This window comes from Sylvia atricapilla, chromosome 1 (genome assembly GCF_009819655.1).
Source record: "Sylvia atricapilla isolate bSylAtr1 chromosome 1, bSylAtr1.pri, whole genome shotgun sequence".
In the NCBI taxonomy this organism is placed as follows: domain Eukaryota; kingdom Metazoa; phylum Chordata; class Aves; order Passeriformes; family Sylviidae; genus Sylvia; species Sylvia atricapilla.
This window is the reverse complement of record NC_089140.1, coordinates 61,115,650-61,137,936: the sequence shown is the minus strand read 5'-3', so window position 1 is coordinate 61,137,936 and position 22,287 is coordinate 61,115,650. Positions and strand designations below refer to the sequence as shown.

Below are 22,287 nucleotides of genomic sequence, written 5' to 3'. Positions count from 1 at the left end.
AGAAAAGTTTTGTTTCAAGGAAGCTGTTTGGTAGGAACAGCTTGCTTTTCTTGTGGAAAATTCTACCAAGTTTTCTCCTCTCTTTCAAGATTTTAGGACCTGATCGTTTTTTAGGTGGATTATTAGGTAGAAAACCAAGTAGTATTCATCTTCTAGTATGCTAAGCACTCCATGATTGTGACTGGATATTTACATTTTGTAATTTTTTTTAGTTTTAAAAAGTCTAGTTGAGGAGGCATGAAAGGTATCACCCGGGCTTTGAGATGCTAAGAAAATATTAATCTCTTTTTGATCCTAGTACTTCAGAGGCAATATCTATTAACAGCAAGCAATGGACACAATACTTACAATGAATTTATTGTGCCATTCTTTAGACAGAGGAGAACTTCTTAACGATGTCTTCTAAATTCCTTCTTGTCTCATACTGTCACTTTCTAGTAGAAGAGTTTTTTCAATTTTTTTCCCCAGCAGTTTAATTCCTCTTTGAGTCAGCAGTGCAGATTGGCCAAGGGAAGTGCACAAATGTTGTATTATCTATGGAGATGTATCTCTCTGTGGGCTCAGAGGTCTCATGACTTTGGAGCACATTCTTCAAGAAGTTTGTAGATGTTCTTGTGTGCAACTATGAAGGATGTCTGAAACAACATGTGTTCTGTTTTCAATTGTATGAATTTCATTTACTTTCCTTAAACAACTGCTGCAAGGGTATAAATAGCAAACATCGTATTGAAGCAAAGCCAGTGAGGGATTCCTTATTGTCAGTCACTCCAGGCAAATCCAGAGATAATTCTTGAGTTCTGAACTGAGCCCTTTGGCCAGTGACTCATTTTTGTTCTATTACTCTGAAGAGTGAAATTTACAACCCAAATGAGTACACCTACAGGTATTATTATCTTTAAAAATCTGTAGCAGGCTTGCTGACTACAGCTTAAGTCTCTTCAGAATGAATAGTTATGCATAATCTTTTTAAATTACCAAAATTATTAATTACTTTGAAAGATTTCTTCTTGCAAAAAGTAGATAGCTTCTATGCCATATGACTGTACTTGCAATAATCAGCTCCCACAGGTCAATTAAATGCTTCAGGCTTTAGTCAGCAAGCAGACACCCATCACTGCTACATGTACTTAGATGGAATGGAAGTTATTGCTTAATTATTCCATTTAAGACTGGATGGAAAAGGGGTCATTACGGGTTTAAAGCTTTACTTTCGATTTATATGGCTTAGAATTATACTTACAAAGACAAGAGCTTTTCTCTTTGCATAAATTAATTTAAAATCATAGACTTTTGAGTGCTCTTCAGAAAGTAAATGGGATTCTGATTAATTTTAGTTCTGCAATTGCAGGACTTAGTAATGAACTAAATGTAGACTGAAATCATGAGGAAGTTGAAGAGATCTTCTAAAATAAGTGTGAAAATGTCAGATGGATCTGCTGTACGTGTGTTTCTTTTCTGTGATGCAACCAAATTTTAGGTTTCCAGCCTATATAGTGAACTCTTTGCACTGCCTCCCTCAGCCTTCTGTGGCATGTGTTCAGGGGGTGAAACCCATTACTCTAAAAGCTTAAAGTTGTCAGTGGAATTCTAGGAAAGTAGGGAAATATGTGGTATTACATTTTGTAAAGAAGCAGTCTGTCTACTTTCAAGAGTTACATTTTTGTGTCTGATTTATTGCATTGCATCCATATGTAAAACTTATGTGCAGCTCTGGTACATTTGTACTGACGAATCCCTCCATTCTTCAAATTATTGTATACAATGTCCTTTGTTTTTAAACAAATTCTTTTTTATTAAACTGGTGAGTATTTCTTACATAATCCAAATATCAGGTGTTTGCAGTGCAAAGTATTGATGGACACAATAGTCTTCCTACTCTAATGTTAGCATTTCCTAGTAAGAATTTGGTCCTCACTATAAATTTTCCCTTGTGTGCCATATATCTTTACAACAGTTACGGTTTTTGAAGAAAATAATTCTCAGAAAAGCTGCATCAGTCTGTCATAAAATTAAAATTTATTTAAATTATGGGGTTTTGCTGTGCATTCACTGAAATTCTCTTTGGAATACATTGAAGTTCTGAATAGAGTTTGCCTTTCTATCTGTTTTTCTTTTCAAATTGTTTGTTTAAACTGATCATTTATTTTTAACTGCCTCAAGCAAATGCACAAGAAGTAGAAATCGGTTTCAAACCATGAACGCAGTGAAAACAAGAAGGTGCTGCTTTGATCTTAATTCAGACTGGTTTTGTAAAAACACTGACTGTTGTTACTTGAGATAATCTTATCCCATCTTAACCTAAATGGCAAAAGTGTTCAAACTTAAGTGGCTAATGTAAAATCAGTTTTACTATGTGGTCTGGTGTTTCAGTAACACACAGATGAACAATAATACGATATTTCCAGAACTTCATGTGAGAATTAGTGACTTCCAGCGTGTGACTGCTCAGCTGGAGCAGTCAGAAATGCAAAATACCGTCACTGTAACTGAGAACTGTTGAAGGCTACGTAGTGTCACCTGGCCAGCTGCACACTTCAGGTCTCCAGATTGTGCTCAAGACTGACTTCGTGTGTCTGTGATTTACACTGTTGCTTTTGGATACAAAATGCACTGTCTCAAACTGCAGCAGCATTTCAGAGTGCTCTGTCCGAGGAGGAGAAAGTGCAAGTGTAAAGAGCAACCTGTGGAAGAAGTGGGAGTAAATCAACTAAATGGAAGTTTACAATGATCAGAGACGTGTTTTCTTTAAAAATATAATGCCATGGGATTAAAACCAGAAAGTACCTTATAGTCAACAAACCTAAAAGGGTTATCTGTTAAGGACAAAACAAAACAATAAAAAATAGACAGGCTCCATGATATGACTCAACTTGGTTTGCTTAAAGCAGACCACCCAGCCACGGCATTCTCCTGGAATAGTATTTTGTATACAAAGCATACATATTTACTGTTAACCTCTCAGTGACTTTAGATAACGTTTCTGGACACATGTATGGTATATTGTAACCCAGTCGACAATATGAACACCGTAAGGTATTTTCTCAAATAATATTGTTGTGGCCACCCAGTGAGCAGGCAGCTCTTATCTATAAAGCCAGTTTGAAGTGCAATGGCAGCTCTGTGGTAGATATTAGCTGACACCTTTAAACTAAATCTTTTGCTTCACTGATCATCAGTCTCTGTGTTAAACAAGCCAAAAAACAAGCAGATAAAGGAGAGATTTGAGATTACTGTAAAAACTGCAACGATAAAAGGATTTGCCAGTTCAGAGTCATTTGCCATTTGCTGAGGATTCAGTGTAACCGCAAACTGATGTTTGCTTTACCATCATTTCTCTTTATGTTCGGCCAATGTCCTGTGCACCATTCCATGCATAGCATATAAATAATAATTTTCTTTCTAATGCCCTAGGCAGCTGGTGTGTCTTGAGTAAGAAGATTACATTTGCAATGGCAAGACAAGTATCTAAACACATTAAATTAATCTCCCAGTCCTCCTATAATTGAAGAACCTGGTTGTTGAAATTTTGCTGTCTGCTGGAGAATTTCAAAACCATGGCAGGGCTGCAGTCAGAGTTTGATGGCCTCACAGTTATATGGTTATCCTTCATGCAAGTCACAGTGTAAGCGAGGGCTCAGGTGGCAGGGACAGAAAAAAATCCTTATTACTCTATCTGCCAATCACGTTTCCGCTGGCTTCCTCCTAAGAGGAGACTGCAGCATTTCATACTGGAACAGAAACTATATTTTAAAACCTTTCCTTAGTTGTTTTCTTCTCACTTTACAAGTTTAATGTATTATTATCTCTACAGGCAAAAAGGTAAATTTCCTAATACAGGCAAAAGCATTGTATAGATATAAGCCCTCCTGACAGTCATTCATAAATAATTAGATGTCTGTGCTTCTGAACTACTTTGCTTTTGTTTCTATCCTATACCCCATTTTTAAGCAATATAGAATAGTACAGATGTGAATAGAACTGTGACCAGTGTATTTAAAGTCTATCTGCAGGAATAGAAAAGCTACCAGTGCCCTGAACGGAGTTTCCTTTTCCAGTCTAAAACCTCAGCAAGGTATTTATTTAGATGTTCCTTCTGAATGGCGAATTTCTTACTCTGTGGATACCAGAAAATAAACAAAGAAAATTTATGAAACAAAAAGCCCAAGAACAACCATGCCCCTTTTTTTCTAGATGCCTGAGGATTAGACTGTATTTTGTCAATTATTTTTTCTATGCAATTATGTTCAGAGAGTTCACTACAACTAAATGTTGTAGTGCTAAAATGTGCAAAACTGTTAAACAATTAAAAGTAAAAATAACTAGCAGTTTCCCACATTTACCTGACTTCTTTATCTTTGAATTTTCTATTCATGCCTGCCATGAGATTTCTTCAATATTTTCCTGAAAGATCTATGTTCTAGGAAAGACATGTTTTCCCTTCACATTTTAGCATACATTTAAAATTAGGCAAAGCAGATATATTCTAATGCTAAAATAAAAAAACCACATCCACATAAGACTAATACTTTGAATAGTGTAAAAATTAACAAAATAACAAACACCCAAACACCAAAAGGAAGGCTATAAAATGGAAAATAACTTTCCTTGAATAGCAGCTTGCCCCTATTTTACAGATGGGAAAACTGGGGCGCGTAGAGAGCTTAATTGATTTCCCCAGTGTCACCCTATAAATCATTGATGTGACAAGGCCTAAAGCTGATTCTTTTTGAGAGCTGTGCAGCAAACTCTTTGCCTGCCTCTCTTCAATAAACAGATTCTGAAAGCATGTTCTCTTCCATGCAATAATTTATACTTGATGCATGAGAAGCCTGAAGTATGAGCAGATAATGCTATTTGATCTGTGTTTTGCAAAAAGCCCTTCCAGATACTCTGTTCTACTTGATCTGCTTCCTTCATAAACAGATTTTCTGTTGCTGACTTCTTTCCTCATTCAATCTCCTTTCTCTTTGTGTAAATGAAATGGCATATCCTCTCTCCCAGGTTCTGCATTTATTTCATGCTCTCTTGAGTTTGGATCATATAACTCATCTCAACCTCTCTGAGAGGCTAACCTCTTCTTCACTGAAGCTGGGTCATGAATAATTTCCTAGAAAGTGAGGCATTGCCTCTTCTTCAACCCTGGAGCAGAGGGAATATCAACTGTGCACAGTTATTACCAATAAAGATAAACCTGTGAGTTAGGCCCTTTCTTAGCAATGGACTCTTTATATGGGAGAAGAATTATTGCATGACTTACCAAGACCTCTCATCTTCCTTGCCTCTGTATGAAGTCCTTGTTTTCTTTTAATCAGTCCCATTTGTTAATGTCATTCATAAATACTGGACTTCAGCTGCATCAGGCCTCTCTTGTGTGAGGATTGCTGGGTACAAGCAGTCATGAGCCTTTCTATTTCCTGCCTTGCCATCTGGCCTTCATAAAAGGAAAAAACCTGGGACAAACCTAGAATGAATTCTTGTTTTAGGAGCCTTTTTATTTTGCCTTTAGAAGGACCGTCAGGTCACTTTTGGCACGCACTCCGGCTTACCTCACTTCATTGCAACTTAAAGAAATTTATTTAAAAAATATTCAGAAAATTTATTACATGGTCAGAGTTTCTATGACAGAAGTTGAAAGATATATTTTCAAAGTGCTTCAAATAAATATGTGACCAGTTATCTCATACTACTCAAAGAAATTCTGTCCTTGATTATACAGAACAAATGAAAGGGCAAATATTTCCTTATCAGAAGCATTCTTTAGAGTTTTGCAGTATTCCTTAAAAAATATAGCAAAAGCTCTACCGTCTCTACTGGCATTCAAGCATGATAGAATAGCAAAATCCTATATAAAATGGTAGGGCTTTTTTGGCAGACATGTCTGTAAGTTGTTTTAATTTATGATCTTGAAAACTAAAAAGCGGTGTAAGGACATGTCCAACTTCATGTTAATGATGCAGCCGCTGATATTCTCAGTTAATATTGATTTGAAGGTTGAGTGGAGTTTCTCCTTTTTTAGACAAAAAATGCCCTTTTCTTCTGCAAAACCAGTGCAATGCCTCTGTGTTGCCGAGTTCTGTTGCCACCATTTGCAGTTTTCCATCACCAATCCCCATCTTTACTGTAATCCCTGTCAAGTGTGTAGAGCCTGAGAAACCTGTGTGACCTTGAGATGTTTGTATAGTTTTTGATGTACTAGCTAGGAAAAGTAGTAGGATGAAAGTGCAAATATTTGGAGAGTCACTCGGATGCAGCAGATACTGCAAAAATGTTGTGTTAGCGAAAACTGATCAAAGTAACTAGTTTATGTGAAGACACAACTTTTTTTAGTGTGATGAGTTGTGGTGCCATTTCTACCACATTCTTTAGGAGGAAGGAACAGTCCTATTTTTTTTTTTTTTTAACCAGGAGCCTTCTTATTTTTGAGCAGCTAGCTTCATTCTCATTTCTTCCTCATGATAATGTCCTAATGATAATACTCCAGACACCATGCCAGAACTCCTGACGATATTTTTTTGCTTGTGCAATATGAAATTTCCATCAGTGCAGAGCTTTTCTCCAGCTCTGCTTTGGGTTCCTCCGTAGTTGAGGAACCCAACTACAGCTACTGTGCCAGGCAACTTCATCTTTGTAATTTCACAAAGCAGTGTAAAATGAAAATATCATTCTTTTCTCTTGTCTTACATACCTTTTTATGTGATCACTCATGGAAAGTAGCTTATACTCTTCTTGCTGCTTCTGACGTGGAAGTAAGACACAAATGATGCAAGGCTGATTCTAATGTAGAAATCTTTCTGGAGAATTCATAGTTAGTTGACTGATAAAGCGTAAGAGGGATTAAAAATACCTAGACCTGGTTCATTTTGTGTGCCATCTCAGTTGTTTAAAAGGCAATTTCAAGTTAATTACTAGCCTTTTGCCTTTGGAATCCGGCAGTGTATGGTTTTGTTGCCTTTACTGGTGTACAATAGAGGGAGAGGTGTAAGATGTGAAAGGGGAGTAGATCTTCGTAGTGGAAAACAGTAAACTTCATTTTTTTTCATGGGGGCATCTGTTTTCCTCCTCCATGTTTGGAGCTTCTTGGCATGGAGGAAATGGAAACAATGGTTTGCATTTCTTGCATATATGAGGCAGGTTCATAGAGTCCCTTCAGGAGTAGAACAAATTTCAGGGAAAACAAAAAGAACAATTGTGTTAGGCCAAGCACGGTAGAAAAGTCTAATAAAACTATGTGTTGAGAAAATCAGTAAGTTGTAGGCAGGAGGAAAGAAGCCAGGAGAAATCTTACTGCTCTTGAGTTCGTAGTCAACACTTCTTCTGAGGAGTGGGAACATTGTTTAGTTCTCCTCTGTTTTTTCGTTCCAGTCAATTATGGGGAAAATAATACTCTGAAAGGTGGAAACACAGAGGAAGAAAAAGGGCGGGACAGACAACAAAATGCTGCATGCTGCTGACTTTCTGATATGATCCAAGATTGAGCAAAGGCAACAGCAAAAACAAATGTGTGAACTTTTCTCACAAGTATTTCTACATAATTTTGGTACCTTCAGAAGTCAGGCTTTGAGAACATTAGACTATATAGCATTTACAGCAATTGTTGGAATACAGCAGTGATTTCTGCCTAGTGTGCCACATTCATTAATACGCTTCTTTTAATGAATGGTGATTTGTTTCCTGTGCCTCTGATTTTCTGTTGCATTTTGACTGTAATTAATGGGAGATTACTTACAAAAGGGAAGGAGCATAAATAGAAATTTGAAATATTTTTTCCTTGGAGAATTGTTGTATTTACACGGCACATTTCTATTTGTACGTGCAGGCTTTTTTCACAGAGGCATAAGAAGATCCTTTATTCTTGAGGCCCTGTTTCACAGCTGTCAACCTCCTTTGTGGATGGTCTGCAAAAATCATAAAGATAGGCAGGGCCACTCCTTGCTCCAGTGTTCAAGACTGCTGAACAATCTGTAAATCTCCCTCTGAATCCCCATTTTCATGTACACTTAAGTCACCCCTCTTGCCATACCCACAGAGAGGGTTAAAAAGATCTGTCACACAATTGCCAATCATTCTTTTTCGTAGTTCTCTCCTGTTGCCACAGACTTTCTACAGTAAGAAGTTTCAAGCCTGTCTAGGTATTGTATTGTTTAGTGTGTGTGTGTCCAAACAGTTCTATTGGCTTAATTGATAAAAAAGCCAGTACACTTGGTGTGGAATTGGAAACCAGCTAGGTGCGGGCACAGCAGTCTGATTAGTGATGTGATATGCACAGAACTGCAGACAAAATATTTGACATCAGCTGTAATTTTTTTTTTCAGTTTATAATGTGGACGTAACACATGAGTTATAAATTCTAGCGTGTTTCTTGTTGACCTATCTCTAGAACTGATTTCCCTTTCAGTTAAATTGTCCAGCTGGTTCCTCTTTCTGACATATTAAAATCGAAATACACAAAGGGTTTTGTTGCTTAATTTGAAGGATTGTAGAAACTTGTAGTGTCTTCCACTTTTTAAGTTACTGTCTGAGCTGTGTAAGGGCTTTTTTAAAGAGAGGATGGCACACAGTGGAGTAGGGCGTTGAAGAGAATTTACTGAGGAGTCAAGCCTTTAATCTGATGTATTTCTTCTGGTGTCATGCAAAAGGTAATCTGCTGAGTGTACACAACAGCATCCAGATGAGGTTCCTGTACTAACTTTATGCTAAGCCTTGAGAACTGAGTAAGTTATGGAGAAGACATCAGAAAGGTATTTAGTCCGTAGTAGTAATTTCTTTCTTTTTGTTTTAGAACAGAAGTGATTTCTTTTCATTTCCTTGAATGGATAATAAAAAATTGGTCAGAATTATCATTTTATTATGCTAATGCAGAGGTGTTTCTTTTGCTTACCTTTTTTAGATGCAAATAATTGGCATAGAGTTTAAAAACAGTAAAATGCATCCCAACTAGTTTGACAGTAGTTGCTATTCAATTCTAAACAACATAGAGTCACACTACATTTATCATTATTTAATGACTCATTCACTTTGGTCCCTCTGTGAGCCCTTGATGTTATTTGTCATTCAGCATTATGCCGCTAGAAGTGTCAGCAGTTCTGGGGCCTCACCTTGCCACAGACTGAAGAAACCCCCTGAAGTGTGTAATTTTTGATCATATAGTATCTACCTTCAAAATAAAAGAAAATAATATCATTATCCTGTCCTCATTAACGTTATCAGGTTCTGATGATGTTCAGATGCTTTTTTTTGGTACCCTGTGATTTGTGTAGGCAGGAGTAGTTTTTATGTTCTTTTGAAAAGAAAGCTGATACATATTTATACCCTTTTTTAACCCCCCGTTAGTGCCACCATTTTGTATTCTAAGTTAATTAACCCACAATGGTGTGTTACATATTTTGTATGTTGTTAAATGCATTAATAGAGCTTTTAGTAGATTTTGGGGGAGAGCTGGGTTTGGCTTTGGATACAGGGTCATTTTGAACATTTGTTTTTTCTACTTTATCCCATCTGCTCTCCCTTTGTTCTCAGATGAGATGAACAGAGAACACTGGCCTCAGTTGTAGGATGAGCAGTAATATTGTAGTAATATTTTGGAGAGAAATCAGACCTGGTTTTTGCAATCTTTTTAGTGCATTTGACTAAAAATATCAGACTACAGATGCATTCTAGGAGCACCCAGTCTTACTGGGGAGATCCCAGCATCATGTCAGAGGAGACAGGACTGACTGTTGATTTGTATCAGTGCTGTGTTCACTTTATCATCTGTGGTCTCAAATCCAGTATTTTCATCCATTCCTAATTTTTTCCTGCTTTGTTTTGTCTGTGAGGAAGCAACCTGTGGTTCGGCCTGCAATTTACTGGAGTGGTGCTTGGGTTGGGGCCTTTTGTTATTGCTGGCAATTCTCTCCCACAGCTGCTGGTGCTGAACACAGCCTTGCACTGGTCTGTGCTGCATCAGCACCCTCCTGACAGAGCCTCTGCTGAGCACTTCTATTGCCATCGTGTAGACAAGACTTCAGTCTGAGTAAACAGTTTGGTATTCTGAGTTCCTGAAGCAATTCCTGGAGAAGTTATTTGATAGGGTATTTACCAAGCCGATTTATAAATTCTCATATAACTGATACTTGCCTGGGCTTATGCAGCTGTTAAGAGAGATCACCGAAACAGGAATTGCATATTGTTGCCGTAGCAACTACCACTTCATATTGTGCTTAAATCACTTGGAAATACACACTGTGTCTTAAGGAGCTGCTTCCAGCAAAAACACCCAATCTAAATAATTCTAAATAATTTCACAGAAAAAGCATAAGGATGGCCTTTCCTAACAAAGGCCATCATTCTTTTAAGCTTGGTTGCCTTATTTCACTACAGGCTTAGCTTGTTATTAGAAAAAAAACCACAATGAAATTTAAAGGACCCAAAGGTTTGTTTACTCATGCCACCATAATCCATCTCATTGCCAAATTGGCTGGAAGTTGAAAATGAAAAGATTCTCCTAAAGGCCATCTTCCATTCTATAAAATCAGCATTGATGGTATGCTTTCCTATGCTTTTATTTTTAATGTCAAGTTTTCTTAAGGGTAGACTCTTTGTCTAGTTTGTGTTTTTTTTTTTTTTTATTTGTGAAATGTTATGAGTATGAAAGGAAGACCTCAAACATATTTTACCTTCTCAGATGTTTCTTGTTCCTATTTTGAGATGAACTGTTTATTTAGACTTTTCCTGTAGATATTTGCATCAGTTTAATGGGGTTTGTTAGATCATTTGAAAAAGAGAAGGAAGAAGAGGCTTTTGTCAATATGCTTGAGTGCTCATTCTACCTGATGTCTCAAATACCAGTTTTGCACAGAGTATTTTATATTGCTGTAGCAACTTCCCCAGCTCTGTGCTCACTCCTCTGTGTAACAGGCAGAATTGGATCTTGCATGTGTGGAAACAGCATTTTAGAGAGCTCAGCAAAACAGCGTCTTAGCAACGATGTGCTGGATCCAGAAAAAAAGCCAGTTTCTGACACCTCATCCTTTTTCTGCTTAAGCTGAGGTTTACAACAGAAAGATCCAACGAGAGAGACTGCTTTCAGGGGCAATATGTATCTCCCATTTCAGAAAACTTATTTTCCTTTTGTAATATTGTACACAGTCAATGAAATTTAGAAATGCAGTATGGCAGAGTTGTCAACATACTACTTCTATTACCCCTTTTTCTAGGCAATGAAAAGGAGAGACAAGCAAAATGCAAGCTTACAGAATTTAAAAGGAATCAGATATTTTGAGGACCAGTTGTCATTTTTAGGTCACCACTCACATCTCTGAATATAATTTTCATCTAAGCTGCATGGCAGGGTTTGTATGTGCTGGGAGAAGCTACATTTTCCCAGCAGGAGACCAAATCAAAATGAAGCAGTCAGATGCAGGTGCACAGTAATAGAAAGGATCTATTTACCCTGAAGCGTGAGCAGTGGGCCAAGAAAGCAGAAGCAGTCTACTTCTATCTCTCACCTCCTTCCCTCCCTTCCTTTTCCCTCCCCCATAACTATGCCAACAAATTCATAAGGGGACCAAAGAGAAGGTGTTCACTTGCTGTTAATGAGCTGCAGTGCCTGCTGCCGAAGGTCTAAAGCACTTTTTTGTTATGCTGATTGTATACTATTAGAGCTGGCTGTCTTTTAATTTATACCTAATCCTTCCTTCCAGCTTGCACAGCCTCAAGCCAGCCTGGAAAATGGTTGAAAGGGTTTTTTCTGTGGGCATCTGTTGCCTGTGTCCATTCTGAATTTTGAATGATGCTGTGGAAAGAGCAGTGTGGCTGAAGCAAGTGTGCCTAAAGCAAAATTTAGAAAAGCCATTTGTCTAGGTATTATTTCATAAGTCATACTTTTTATGCAATCTTTTTGTAAAAAAATCTGCAGCTTTGTTAAATGAAGTTCAACAATGATGATTTAACAAAGTCGGCTATATTGGTTGATGGTGAAATGAGACACCTTGCTGAGCATTGTCTGCTTTTCACTGGGTTTGCAGAGTTCATTAGTTAAGAGCTGAGTACTTTCTTGTATGTGAAGACAGCCACCCAGTGCTGTTTCTAAGGCTGGAAAAAACCTGAGCAATATAAGTACAGGAAAAACACTGAGAATTTTGGTTTTGTTGCTGGTTAGTGGCATTGTAGGACTGAGACAGCATTGTCTAGGTTGGGAGGAAGAAGCAGGAAAACATGAAATCCATGTGCTGGTGAATTCAACTGCTTACTCTGCAGCACTGGGGTGCTCAGGTTCAATGTTTCTTTCCTCAGGTAAAATGGGCTGGACACGTGTTGTAAAGATTAATCTGACTGATTGTTCTATGATGTAAAAAGTGTGGAACTCTAAATATTTATGTCACTCTGTTGCTGTAGTTCTGTGCAGGGTTACGCACTGAACGTAACACAATCAAAAAGAGGCATTTACCCATCTGGAATTGGACAGCCATTGTAACATGAGCCTTAGTGAAGTGACAGCTGTCTATGCTGTCTGCTAGAAAAGTATATTTATCCCAGCAAAAAAATTGTCGTGCTCAGGAGCTGAACTATTTTAATGTTACTGCTTTCCAATATCCACATATAAATCCCTAACAACTTTGTCAAAAACCTCCAAGTCCATGCTTTTTCTCCAAGATTACCTTCAGTAAGAGAGCGATGTATACATCCTGGATTTTGGAGGAGCAATGCTGCATAGCAGAACAAAGTAGTACAAAGAAGATTTTGAAAAAAGATGTGTTCTGGTATCATCAAAACAGGACCATGTCATGAATTTCTAGAAACTTTGTCTCTTTTACAGGGAGGTAGTGGGGCACACTTTGGCCTCTTTGTTAGGTGGAGAAAACACCTACAATATGTAAACAGAAGACCTAGAGAATTCTTAATTATGATTTTCAAGAATGTGGCTTCTATTTACAGATGGATTCACATGATTTATAAAAAGTAGGTCCAGCAGTTCATTTCTGCTTTATAGTGAAGAATACAAAGTCTGCATAATTACTGAAATTTATTCAAAATAATTAGACCGCAACTGAAAAATCAGGAGAGAAGTAAACCAAAACTGATGTAGAATAAACACTATCTACATTGCTTTTGCTTAAACTTTGTTATACTTAATAAAGGTCAAATATGCATGTTTACCAAAAATATTCTATACATCAGAATAATCTGCTAAAACATGCATGCATAAATTGTGATGGTATGTATTTTTCATTGCTTGCTTTGTGACGTATTTAAATAACAAATACAGGAAAGCAGATTTTTATGTGGCTTCCAAGCCTTGTACTAAGTATGTTCCGTGATGATTTGGGTCAGAATCCAAGCCAGCCTCCTTCAAGAGAAATGGAGATATGCTTATCAATTCCACTATGAATTGAACTTAGCCTGAAGAAGGCTTTGGTCACTGTCTCTAAATCAGTGGAGATGCTGCATGGGGAGTGTGCTTTCTTCTGTGGGAGAAGTATAGAAATACAGTGCTTATTAATTTATATCTTCTTAGCCAATCAATGACTCTTAAAAACAGGTGAAAGAGCAATAGGGAAACATTGAGAAAAATCCTGTGCTACGTGCTCTGGCTGTCGTAAGTGACTAACCCAAACTGTGCAGTCATAGTCTTCATTGACAAAAAAAATAAATTGGGGGGTATACATTATGTGAGTGTAATCACAGCAGGCACCACTGTTGATGTTATGTAGCAATATTCTATCAAGACACATAAATGGGGACAGTCCTTAGCACCCAAACTGTTGCAGAGTTTAAAAATTTGTCTTATGTTTTATGTGATTCAGTCAGTTTTGGTTTGAAAAAGAAACTTAATTTGACTGCAGCCAAGAAGGATTTTGGACATTTCTTGCTGTTCATTTGTTTTATAAAATCAGCCAGCTGGAAAAACTGCTTTTCATGGTGTCCGGTAAAGGGAAAACTGCGTTAAAGAATTATCATGTCAGAATTTCCTGTAGGATAAATGAAAATGAGATAAAAGTTCCTACATGATTTGATTATTAACTCTGAGATTTACAAACTTCCTGGTAACTGTTGCAGTGCAGGAAGTGATTGGACCAGCAGCAATTGTTGCATTGTTTTTGGTGAAAGCAAATTGCCCTTGTGTAAATTATGTGACCAGTCCACTTTGGCATGAGGGAAGTTGCTGGGCAAGGGTTTTTTGCTGTCATTCATAAATATTTTCATAAGGTCATCAATAAAGTAAAAAATAATGCTTCTGTAGGAAACCTTTCCAAATTGAGATGCCAGGCCTGGGTTGCCTCAGTTCCAGATGCTTTGGCAGAATTGTAGTTCCCTGAGAGTTGGAACTCATGTGTACCTATGGAAGCAGATGAAAGAATAGGAATAAAAATAAGATACTGAACTACTTCTGCTGCTACATGCCTGAAAAAAAAAATCATCAAAGTTATTATAATTATGACTGTTATTAGATATCATGTCTGGTTTCTGCATATTTAAATTCTGAGAGAGGTGAAACTTAGGCACTTAGAGATCCCAGGGGAATAATTGCAGAAATGATGACATATTCCACTTCTTGAACAAATTTCAATACCAAAGCTGCATTCTGCGTACTTACATTTCTTCTTAATTATACTTGGATGCAGGATAGATAGTAATTTTCTGTCTTACAAATGCATGTAGCCAATTAGTCTTGTAGATCATGAATACGCAATGGCCTAACTCATTAAATGGAATTTTCCTTCTCTGTTGTTATGGCAAAAGAGTCTGCAAATAGCTGAGTATTGTATCTCTCTGGGAGCTCAGCCTTGGTCAAGGCTACAGGTCCATAACTTCAGCAAGTGGACAATTACTGGGTTTACTTTTCGTTCCTTACAGTGTGCCATGCTAGTCTTGTGTCTGTCTGTATGCGCATACTGTAAACTGGTGTAGGCTATATTGCTCCTCTGAAGTTTGGGTCCTCAATTTAAATGCCACCATTCTGATATTATGTGAGGAATTTAGTCTGCCTAATTTCCTCCCATTCCCAAGAAATTCTGAGCCCAGAAGCTCTCCCCCTGACCCTCTGAGACATGCAGACCTGACCTCTTTTGGCTCCTGGAAGCAAAGCTGAGAAAAGCTGGCAACATGTCTCTGAAGAAACCACAGCTTATATCAAATTATGTAACACAGGTGTTCTTTTCTTCTTCCCTCTGGTTTTTAAATATATTTTCTGCATAATATGCCTACTGTTCTGTCCTCTGAGACAGCCTAGTCTGTCTCAGGCAGGGCTCATAGCCACGATGGAGGCAGTCTGTTATGACCAGAGAGATCCAGGGAACCACAAAACAACTGAGAAATGAATTACAGACCAAATATTTCTCTGAGCTGGTTTTGCTAAGTTTTGGTGTCAGTAAATAATAAATAAGATGTGAGGACATGACTTGGTGATTGGCCTTCGTGCTTTTCAGTGGTAGTATATTTGCCCAAGAGTGGATGTTGCTTGTCTAACACTTTGTCCTCTTTTTCATAATATTGCAGGACATCTGAGACTTGAGCACTTCAGTGCTACAGCAGATGTTGAGTTGTGATTTTTAAAAGCTGTGGTCTCAAATATTATAGAAGTAACAAAGCCTCTCATTTTAGGGGAAATGTTTTCTGTAATCTTATTACTGGAGTAGTTATCTCGAGCGCCTTATTGACACGTTTTGTAAAACTGCTCTGGGGATTTAAATTTAATGACTGTTTTCTTGAAAACAGTAATAAAAAAACCGCCATGCTGTTCATTACACTGGCTTTTTACTAAAATTTGTGTATGTTTTATCTGTTGTTATTTGTAGTTTCAGACTTCCCAGAGAATGGAAATTCTAAATGTGCTATAAACATGTCTTAAACGCCTCTTAAAAGTATGCAAAAATATACATATTTTCTACTATTAGAATTCTGTTACTGGGTCTGGAACTTGGGGATTTTGCCCCTTCTGCTGTGTACTCCACAACCTGTGGTTCTGGCAAGTGAAGTCTATCTGCCTTTGGGGAAATGAGCTGGGTGCTCACTATCTCCTTTGCTTTCCAGGGTTTACTTTGGGGATTGTTCAAGATAAATGCATGAGGAAGGGAAGGCAAGAGTTATTCTGTGAATCATTCTTTTTAGCAGGAGGAGAATTATCTACATATCTCGTGTGTATACATATGTGTGTACATATAAATACTCTAATGCCAATGTGATGTTGCTATTCCTATTTCTTAAAGTTCTATTCTCGGCCATTAACTGTAAGAGAAAATCCTAATCTTATCTTTTACTCTTTGTACCTTTAAGAATCAAAACATTATTATGCACTCTGCATCTTGCAGAGTTCACATGGAATTTATGATGGAAGTATTAAAACTTGTGTGTAACAGCTGCCACTAGGATGTGGTGGGAATCTCTCAGGGAGAGGGGAGGGGAATGTGACTTTGCTCATAGATATTAAAACTTTGGAGTAAAATGTGAAAACTTTTTGAGTCTCAGAATAGTAATAAAAGCAGTGAGTAAATTTAACTTGCTAGACAGTTGCAATTTGCAGAATGCATTTGTCAAATAGTTTGGAAATAATCCAGAGCACATTTAGATGGAAAAAGTAGAGATGGGCTCAGACTAAAAATGTGAGCTAAATATCCTTCCAGGTTTGCAGAAATTAAGCTATACACTTCATCATAAACTCAGTAATGGACAAGACCAGAGGTGTTATATGGGGGATTTTGAACTTTGGGGAAAGTCAGATTTTGTTCCATATCTGTTTGGTCCCTAAATGCAACTGATTTGTCCTGGCATCTTCCCTTTAATTTTAAAATTGGTGGTTCCTTTGAACTGCGTTAGTGCATTTGGAAATTGGGAAGTTTAATTGAAAATGGGTCTTTCCAGACCAGTGTTTATTTTGCCTTTATGCTGGGTCTCTGAGTTAAAAACTTTTTCTTGAGTTTGTAATATGCAGTGTTGGGTCCACTGTCATGGAAATCGGTGTGATCTCATGAGAACAGTGAAATAGGATCACCAAGAGGGGCTAAGGAGATGCCCCAGCATTGTAAATAACAAATAACAAGAAAAGACACCCTTTTGGTGATCAATGGCAGATACTTTTCATCACGTGGATGAAGATGTAGTGGACTTTTTTCACATCTGACATTTTTATTTGCTGTCATGTTAATAAGTAAAAATCAGTTTATATTTCTGAACTGGATTTTCATGTTAGGCCATTACAGCCCCTCAGTTCTATCCCTCGATTCTGACTTTTAACCGTGTTAGTTTTAGACTCTTGTAAGTAGAGTTTTCTCTGCTCCATTTTCTTGCTGATACAGAGTTTCCTCAGAGAATTTGATTATTTCTGCTAAGGGCATTTGTTTGTAGTTTCTGTTCTCTTCTCAGTATAATTCATTTGGTTTGCTTTCTCAGTCATCTCTCATGTTCTGTTTTCCAGGTTGGTGAGAGGCAAAGAGTTCTGGTAACAGAAGAATCCTTTGACTCCAATTACTACGTTGCTCACAATTCTTTCTATGAGCAGGTACAGTCAAATAAACCAAATAACATCTTTTTGTTTTATCTCTGCCTTCTGGTAATCTCAGCAACACAGTGTGTCAGGATAAAAAAAAATCTAGTAAAGAAATAAGAAGCATTTTCCAGTAAACATGTGAACATCAAGACTTTTTAATGAGATATTTTGTTGTATTATTGTGTTGTAAATATAATTTACCTGAAAATATGTTAAGAAATATACAGTGGATGTTTGAGTATACAGCGTGGTTTAATAAGCTGTTAATTATTGCAGTAATTTTAATTTCTGTGTCCCCAAAGCATTGATTTCTGAATAGTTGAGTCATGACAATTTGCATACATCTTTCTGAAAAGTGCTTCAGGCAATGCAATTTGGGAAAAAAAAATCTGACAATAGAAGGGTGAGAAACTTTTTTAGGTTAACACTTCAGCATGATACGTTGTTTCATAGACTCATGCAATGGTTTGGGCTGGAAGGGGCCTTGCTGCTCTTTGGATGCAGCACAGGATACAATTGGCTTTTCTATTCCAAGTGCATGTTTCTGGCTCATGTCCAGCCTCTCATCCACCAGCACCCCCAAGTCCTTCTTGGCAGGAAAGTTCTCACTCTCCCTGAGTTCTTCTCTCAGTCTGTGCTGATGCCTGGGATTGCCCCAACCCAGCTGCAGCACCTTGCATTTGGACTTGTTGAACCTCATTATTTTTGGTGTAAGTTCCCCTAATTCTCAAGCTTCTGTAGGTCCCCCTAAATGGCATTTCTTCCTTCTAGTTTTTGTCATTTCCTTCTCCATACTTCCTGTAGATAAATTCTTGCCATACAAAAACAATATCTTTGAGCTGGGAAGGACATACACGCATCAATTTCACAAAGTTGTTATTTTTGCTCAAAAGCTGATGATTTGCCTAAGACCAATAAAATTGGCTTTCCTGAATCATCATGATTTTTATTCGCCATTTTCTTGCACTCAGCTGTCTACAGTTTGCTTTTGCTACCATTAGGTATTCAGTTTTCTGAACCTGCAGAGACTATAGATGGTGACTGTGCTTTCTTCTGGTTTTGAGTTATGTTACAGTGTGTATTTATTTATTTTTTCTTACTAGTAAGTAACATCACTGTTCTTGAAATATCTGTTTCGGTTGGATATCTGGGTCACTGATTATTTTCTCCTCACTTTCCCCTTTTTTTTTCTTTTGGATAAATCTCTTTTTTTGTTCTTTTTTTTTTTTTTTTTTTTTTTAACATATCCAACTTCTGCCTAAGTTTTATGTATTGATGCTCTTTGATTTTGTAGCTGATCAGTCAGAGTTGAGGCATGGTCTTCCACATAGAGATTAAAAAGAAAATTATTGGGGCTTTTTTGCTCAATGCTTGTTTTGTGGAAGCTTAATTAATTAAATGAAAAGCAATATGTACAGGAAACAAAGTGTTGATTTTCTGTGTTGTGTTTGTACAGCACTTAATACAGCTCATGACAGGGACTGGTAAAGAATTCACAAAATGCAAATACTCACATAGGGGCTCATTTCACATTCTGTTAGTGAAGAAATGCTTTCCATTAAGAAAATGCAAATCTTTTCCCTAAAATCTTAATGTTTGGCATGTTTCATAAAGATGGTATCCTACTGCTCACCCAGGTAAGCACAAGAATCTATGCTAGTAACTAAGATTAATAACAGTAAATTGAATGATAGTAAATTGAAAACCACTCTAAAGTCTTAATATCATATTATACATTATTTAAGCTGAAGCTCAGAGTCCTAGTGTTCTGTTAACTCAGATAGTTATCAAATGTATTCGGTCTTCACTGAGCTCATCTGTACTAAAAGAATTTGCTATTAAAGCCACATTGATAGAGGTGCACTGTCAGACTTAATGGTAGAGCTGCAGCTGACACTTGTAAAGGCTTAGGTGATACAGGTTACATCGAGCAGAGTAGTCTAAAGGGACCAAAAAGTGCTTTGCCAGATCCACAGCCAAGGTGAGAGTTTCTGCTGGTGTAACTTAGTTTCTTAGAAATATTGTTGAGAGCTTTTTCTTAACAAACGCTTATATCTAAAAATGTCTGAGTGTGTGCCAAACCTGGATGCTTGGTTGTTTACGCTATTTCCCGGGTTTTTTGGTTTTTTTTCACTTTATTCTTTTCCTGAAGTTGGTGTCTATTTAGTTACTTCCCTCTTGCATGAGGAGATAGAATATTTACAGAGAACACGAGCCCAGTGATATACTCAGCTGTGTAGTTTCCCTTGGATGTAAATTTGCCCAGGATGAATTACATGGGAAGAACAGTGATTCAGTCGCATTGTAACACTCTCTGAGCATAAGGGTCCTGGCTTTGTGTTTGCATAGTCTCAGCTTGCCTATCTCTGGAAGGCAAAGATGGCTGCTTTACTTGGAAGATTCTTAGGAAGCTCAGCAGAATCCTAGGATTTCAAAACACTTACAGTCATGAACACCTTGAGCAGGGAAACCACTGGAAACTCCCAGTGGAACAACCAACAGTTGTGATAGGTGAAAATGGAGAGGAAGTGTTTGGCAAAAAAATTGTCTCCAAATGAGGGTGGCACAGATTTTTTTTTTTTTTCTCTGAAAAGTCCTCTGCACATGTAGTCCTAAAAATTGAGCCATTTTAAGGCATTTCAATGTCAGCATCCAAGAATCAAGATACAAAGATATGATCATTGCCTTTGAAAAGCTCTGCTCAGCCCTGGTGAGGCCACTCCTGCTGTGCTCTGTCCAGTTCTGGGCTTCTCAGGACAAGAGAGGCATGGAGTACCTGGAGCAGGTCCAGCACAGGGCAGCAGTGATGTTCAAGGGACTGGAGCATCTCTGTTACGAGGACAGACTGAGGGAGCTGTGCCTGTTCAGCCTTGAGACGAGGTGACTGAGAGGGGATCTCATCAATGCCCATGAGTATCTGAAGGCAGGGTGTCAGAGGATGTTTTCAGGCTCTCCCTCAGTGGTTCCAAGCAATAAGAGGCAGTGAGTGGAAACTGATGCGCAGGAAATTCCCCCTGAACATGAGCAAGAACTTCTTTACTGTGTGGGTGACCAAGCCCTGGGACAGACTGCCCTGAGAGGGTGTAGAGTCTCCCTCCCTGGAGAGATTCCAGATCTGTCTGGGTGCAATCCTGTGCCATGTGCTCTGCAATGACCCTGCTTGAACAAGGAGATTGGATCAGATGACTCCTCTGAGGTCCCTTCTAACCTGATCCATCCTGGGATTCTGTGTGTGGGTGAGCTTCAAGTAAATGTTGTTAAATAAGTCCCCATGATACAATTTTTCATTGTAAATAGTGTAAAAAATATAATTTCATCAGGAAATTACTCCACTTTTCTTTTTCAACTGCTTAGCTATTTTAGAGGCATTTTAAATCCATTTGTTCTTCCAGCAAAAGATGTTGCTCCTGTATTTTGTGCTCTTTCTTTTTTTTTTTAAATGCATGACCTACACATCTGTTATGTGCCGTCTTTTTTGTGAAGCGGGACTGTCTGATATCCTGGTTGTGCAAATTCAGGGAAGAGTGGCATGAGTTGCTGACCCAAGAAATAGTCATCTATTTTTACAGGCATTCATTGTCAATCATGCATCTCAGCTGCAAAGGATCTGCACAATCAAAATAAAGGCTTGTGCAAAGAGAAACAAGGGTATACTTTCTGTCCTGAAGCCTTTATAGACCCAGAATTTTTTTTTTCTTTTTTTTTTTTTTTTTTTTCAAGTGTCATGGGACAGAGATGAAAATGGGAAGCTTTACAGCAGTCTGTTAGAACTGTGTAGTACAAATGCCCTTGGGAACTGTTTGGGTCTGGATTCAAAAGCTGCAATCCAGGCCCAAATTTCTCATCAATCAAAAAACATGACTTAAGGAATCAGTTGGAGTTGAAAAGAGCTGAGCTAACACTGCAAAGCTCTTGTAAAATGCAGGCTGGAGATCTTACTGGTCAAGTGTGCCAGGGGCTGTAATGTATGCTGGTGACTAAAGCCTTTAAGTTTTAGGATTTTCTCTGATGTTTATCAAAAATCTGTTTTGTGAGTGGATACTAGAGACTCTAATGTTCCTTGTGGTATTTAGTAACTATGTCTTTATTTTATTTGAAAGGTTCTTGTGCCAAAGGATCCTCTGTTAATGGGTAAGATGGTAGAAGTGAATATTTATGAAGCTGGGAAACATTTTATGAAGGGGGAGCCGGTATCAGATGCCAGAGTTCACACTGCATCCATCACCAGACCGTTAGCAAAAGGAGAAGTTTCTGGCTTAACAGAGGTGAGTAAAAGACATTTTCTGCTTTACTACGCTGGCAAATCCACAGCTGTTCAAGCAAAATGATTCCATGCTATGTATCTATTATCATTTTATAGTTCCCATTTATATATGCATGAAGCTTTAATCTTTTCTGACGGATTGAAATCTGAATTCAAAATATGTTTTTGCTGATGCCCGTAGCTTTACTTTGCTGACTATAAAGGCAATAATACACTTGTTTCTTGTTTCTAGATGGAAGATGGGGAAAGAACTTACTAGAATTGAAAAGATTAAACTCCAGCAATTATATAATGCAATGTATTCCACTTTAGTGGAAGGATGAATCAGTTTACTTTGCTTTACAAAGCTGTTTTTTAAAAAATATGTATTGATTACCTATCCTTTAAAACAGGTCTAAACACTATTCAGAGATTGAAAATTAATTGAAGGGTAGAGATATGGAATATTTACAATATATTTTGGAAAAAGGTCAACATCTGATTTAGTCATGTAAAGAAAATGAAACTCTTTTAAAAAGAGATCTGATTCTTATTTTACAGCTCAGTAGATATGGCTGTT

The 22,287-nt window shown here is 37.7% G+C and overlaps 1 protein-coding gene across 2 annotated transcripts in view; it reads left to right on the top strand.

The window, feature by feature from the left end:
- Positions 1-22,287, top strand: part of CDKAL1 (CDK5 regulatory subunit associated protein 1 like 1) — a 379,742-nt gene that overhangs the window by 335,211 nt on the left and 22,244 nt on the right. For both annotated transcript variants that reach the window (XM_066323931.1, XM_066323939.1), the window contains exons 14-15: positions 17,393-17,476; positions 21,565-21,729. In XM_066323931.1, coding sequence (XP_066180028.1) covers positions 17,393-17,476; positions 21,565-21,729 — 249 coding nt within the window. The remainder of the gene's footprint in view (positions 1-17,392; positions 17,477-21,564; positions 21,730-22,287) is intronic.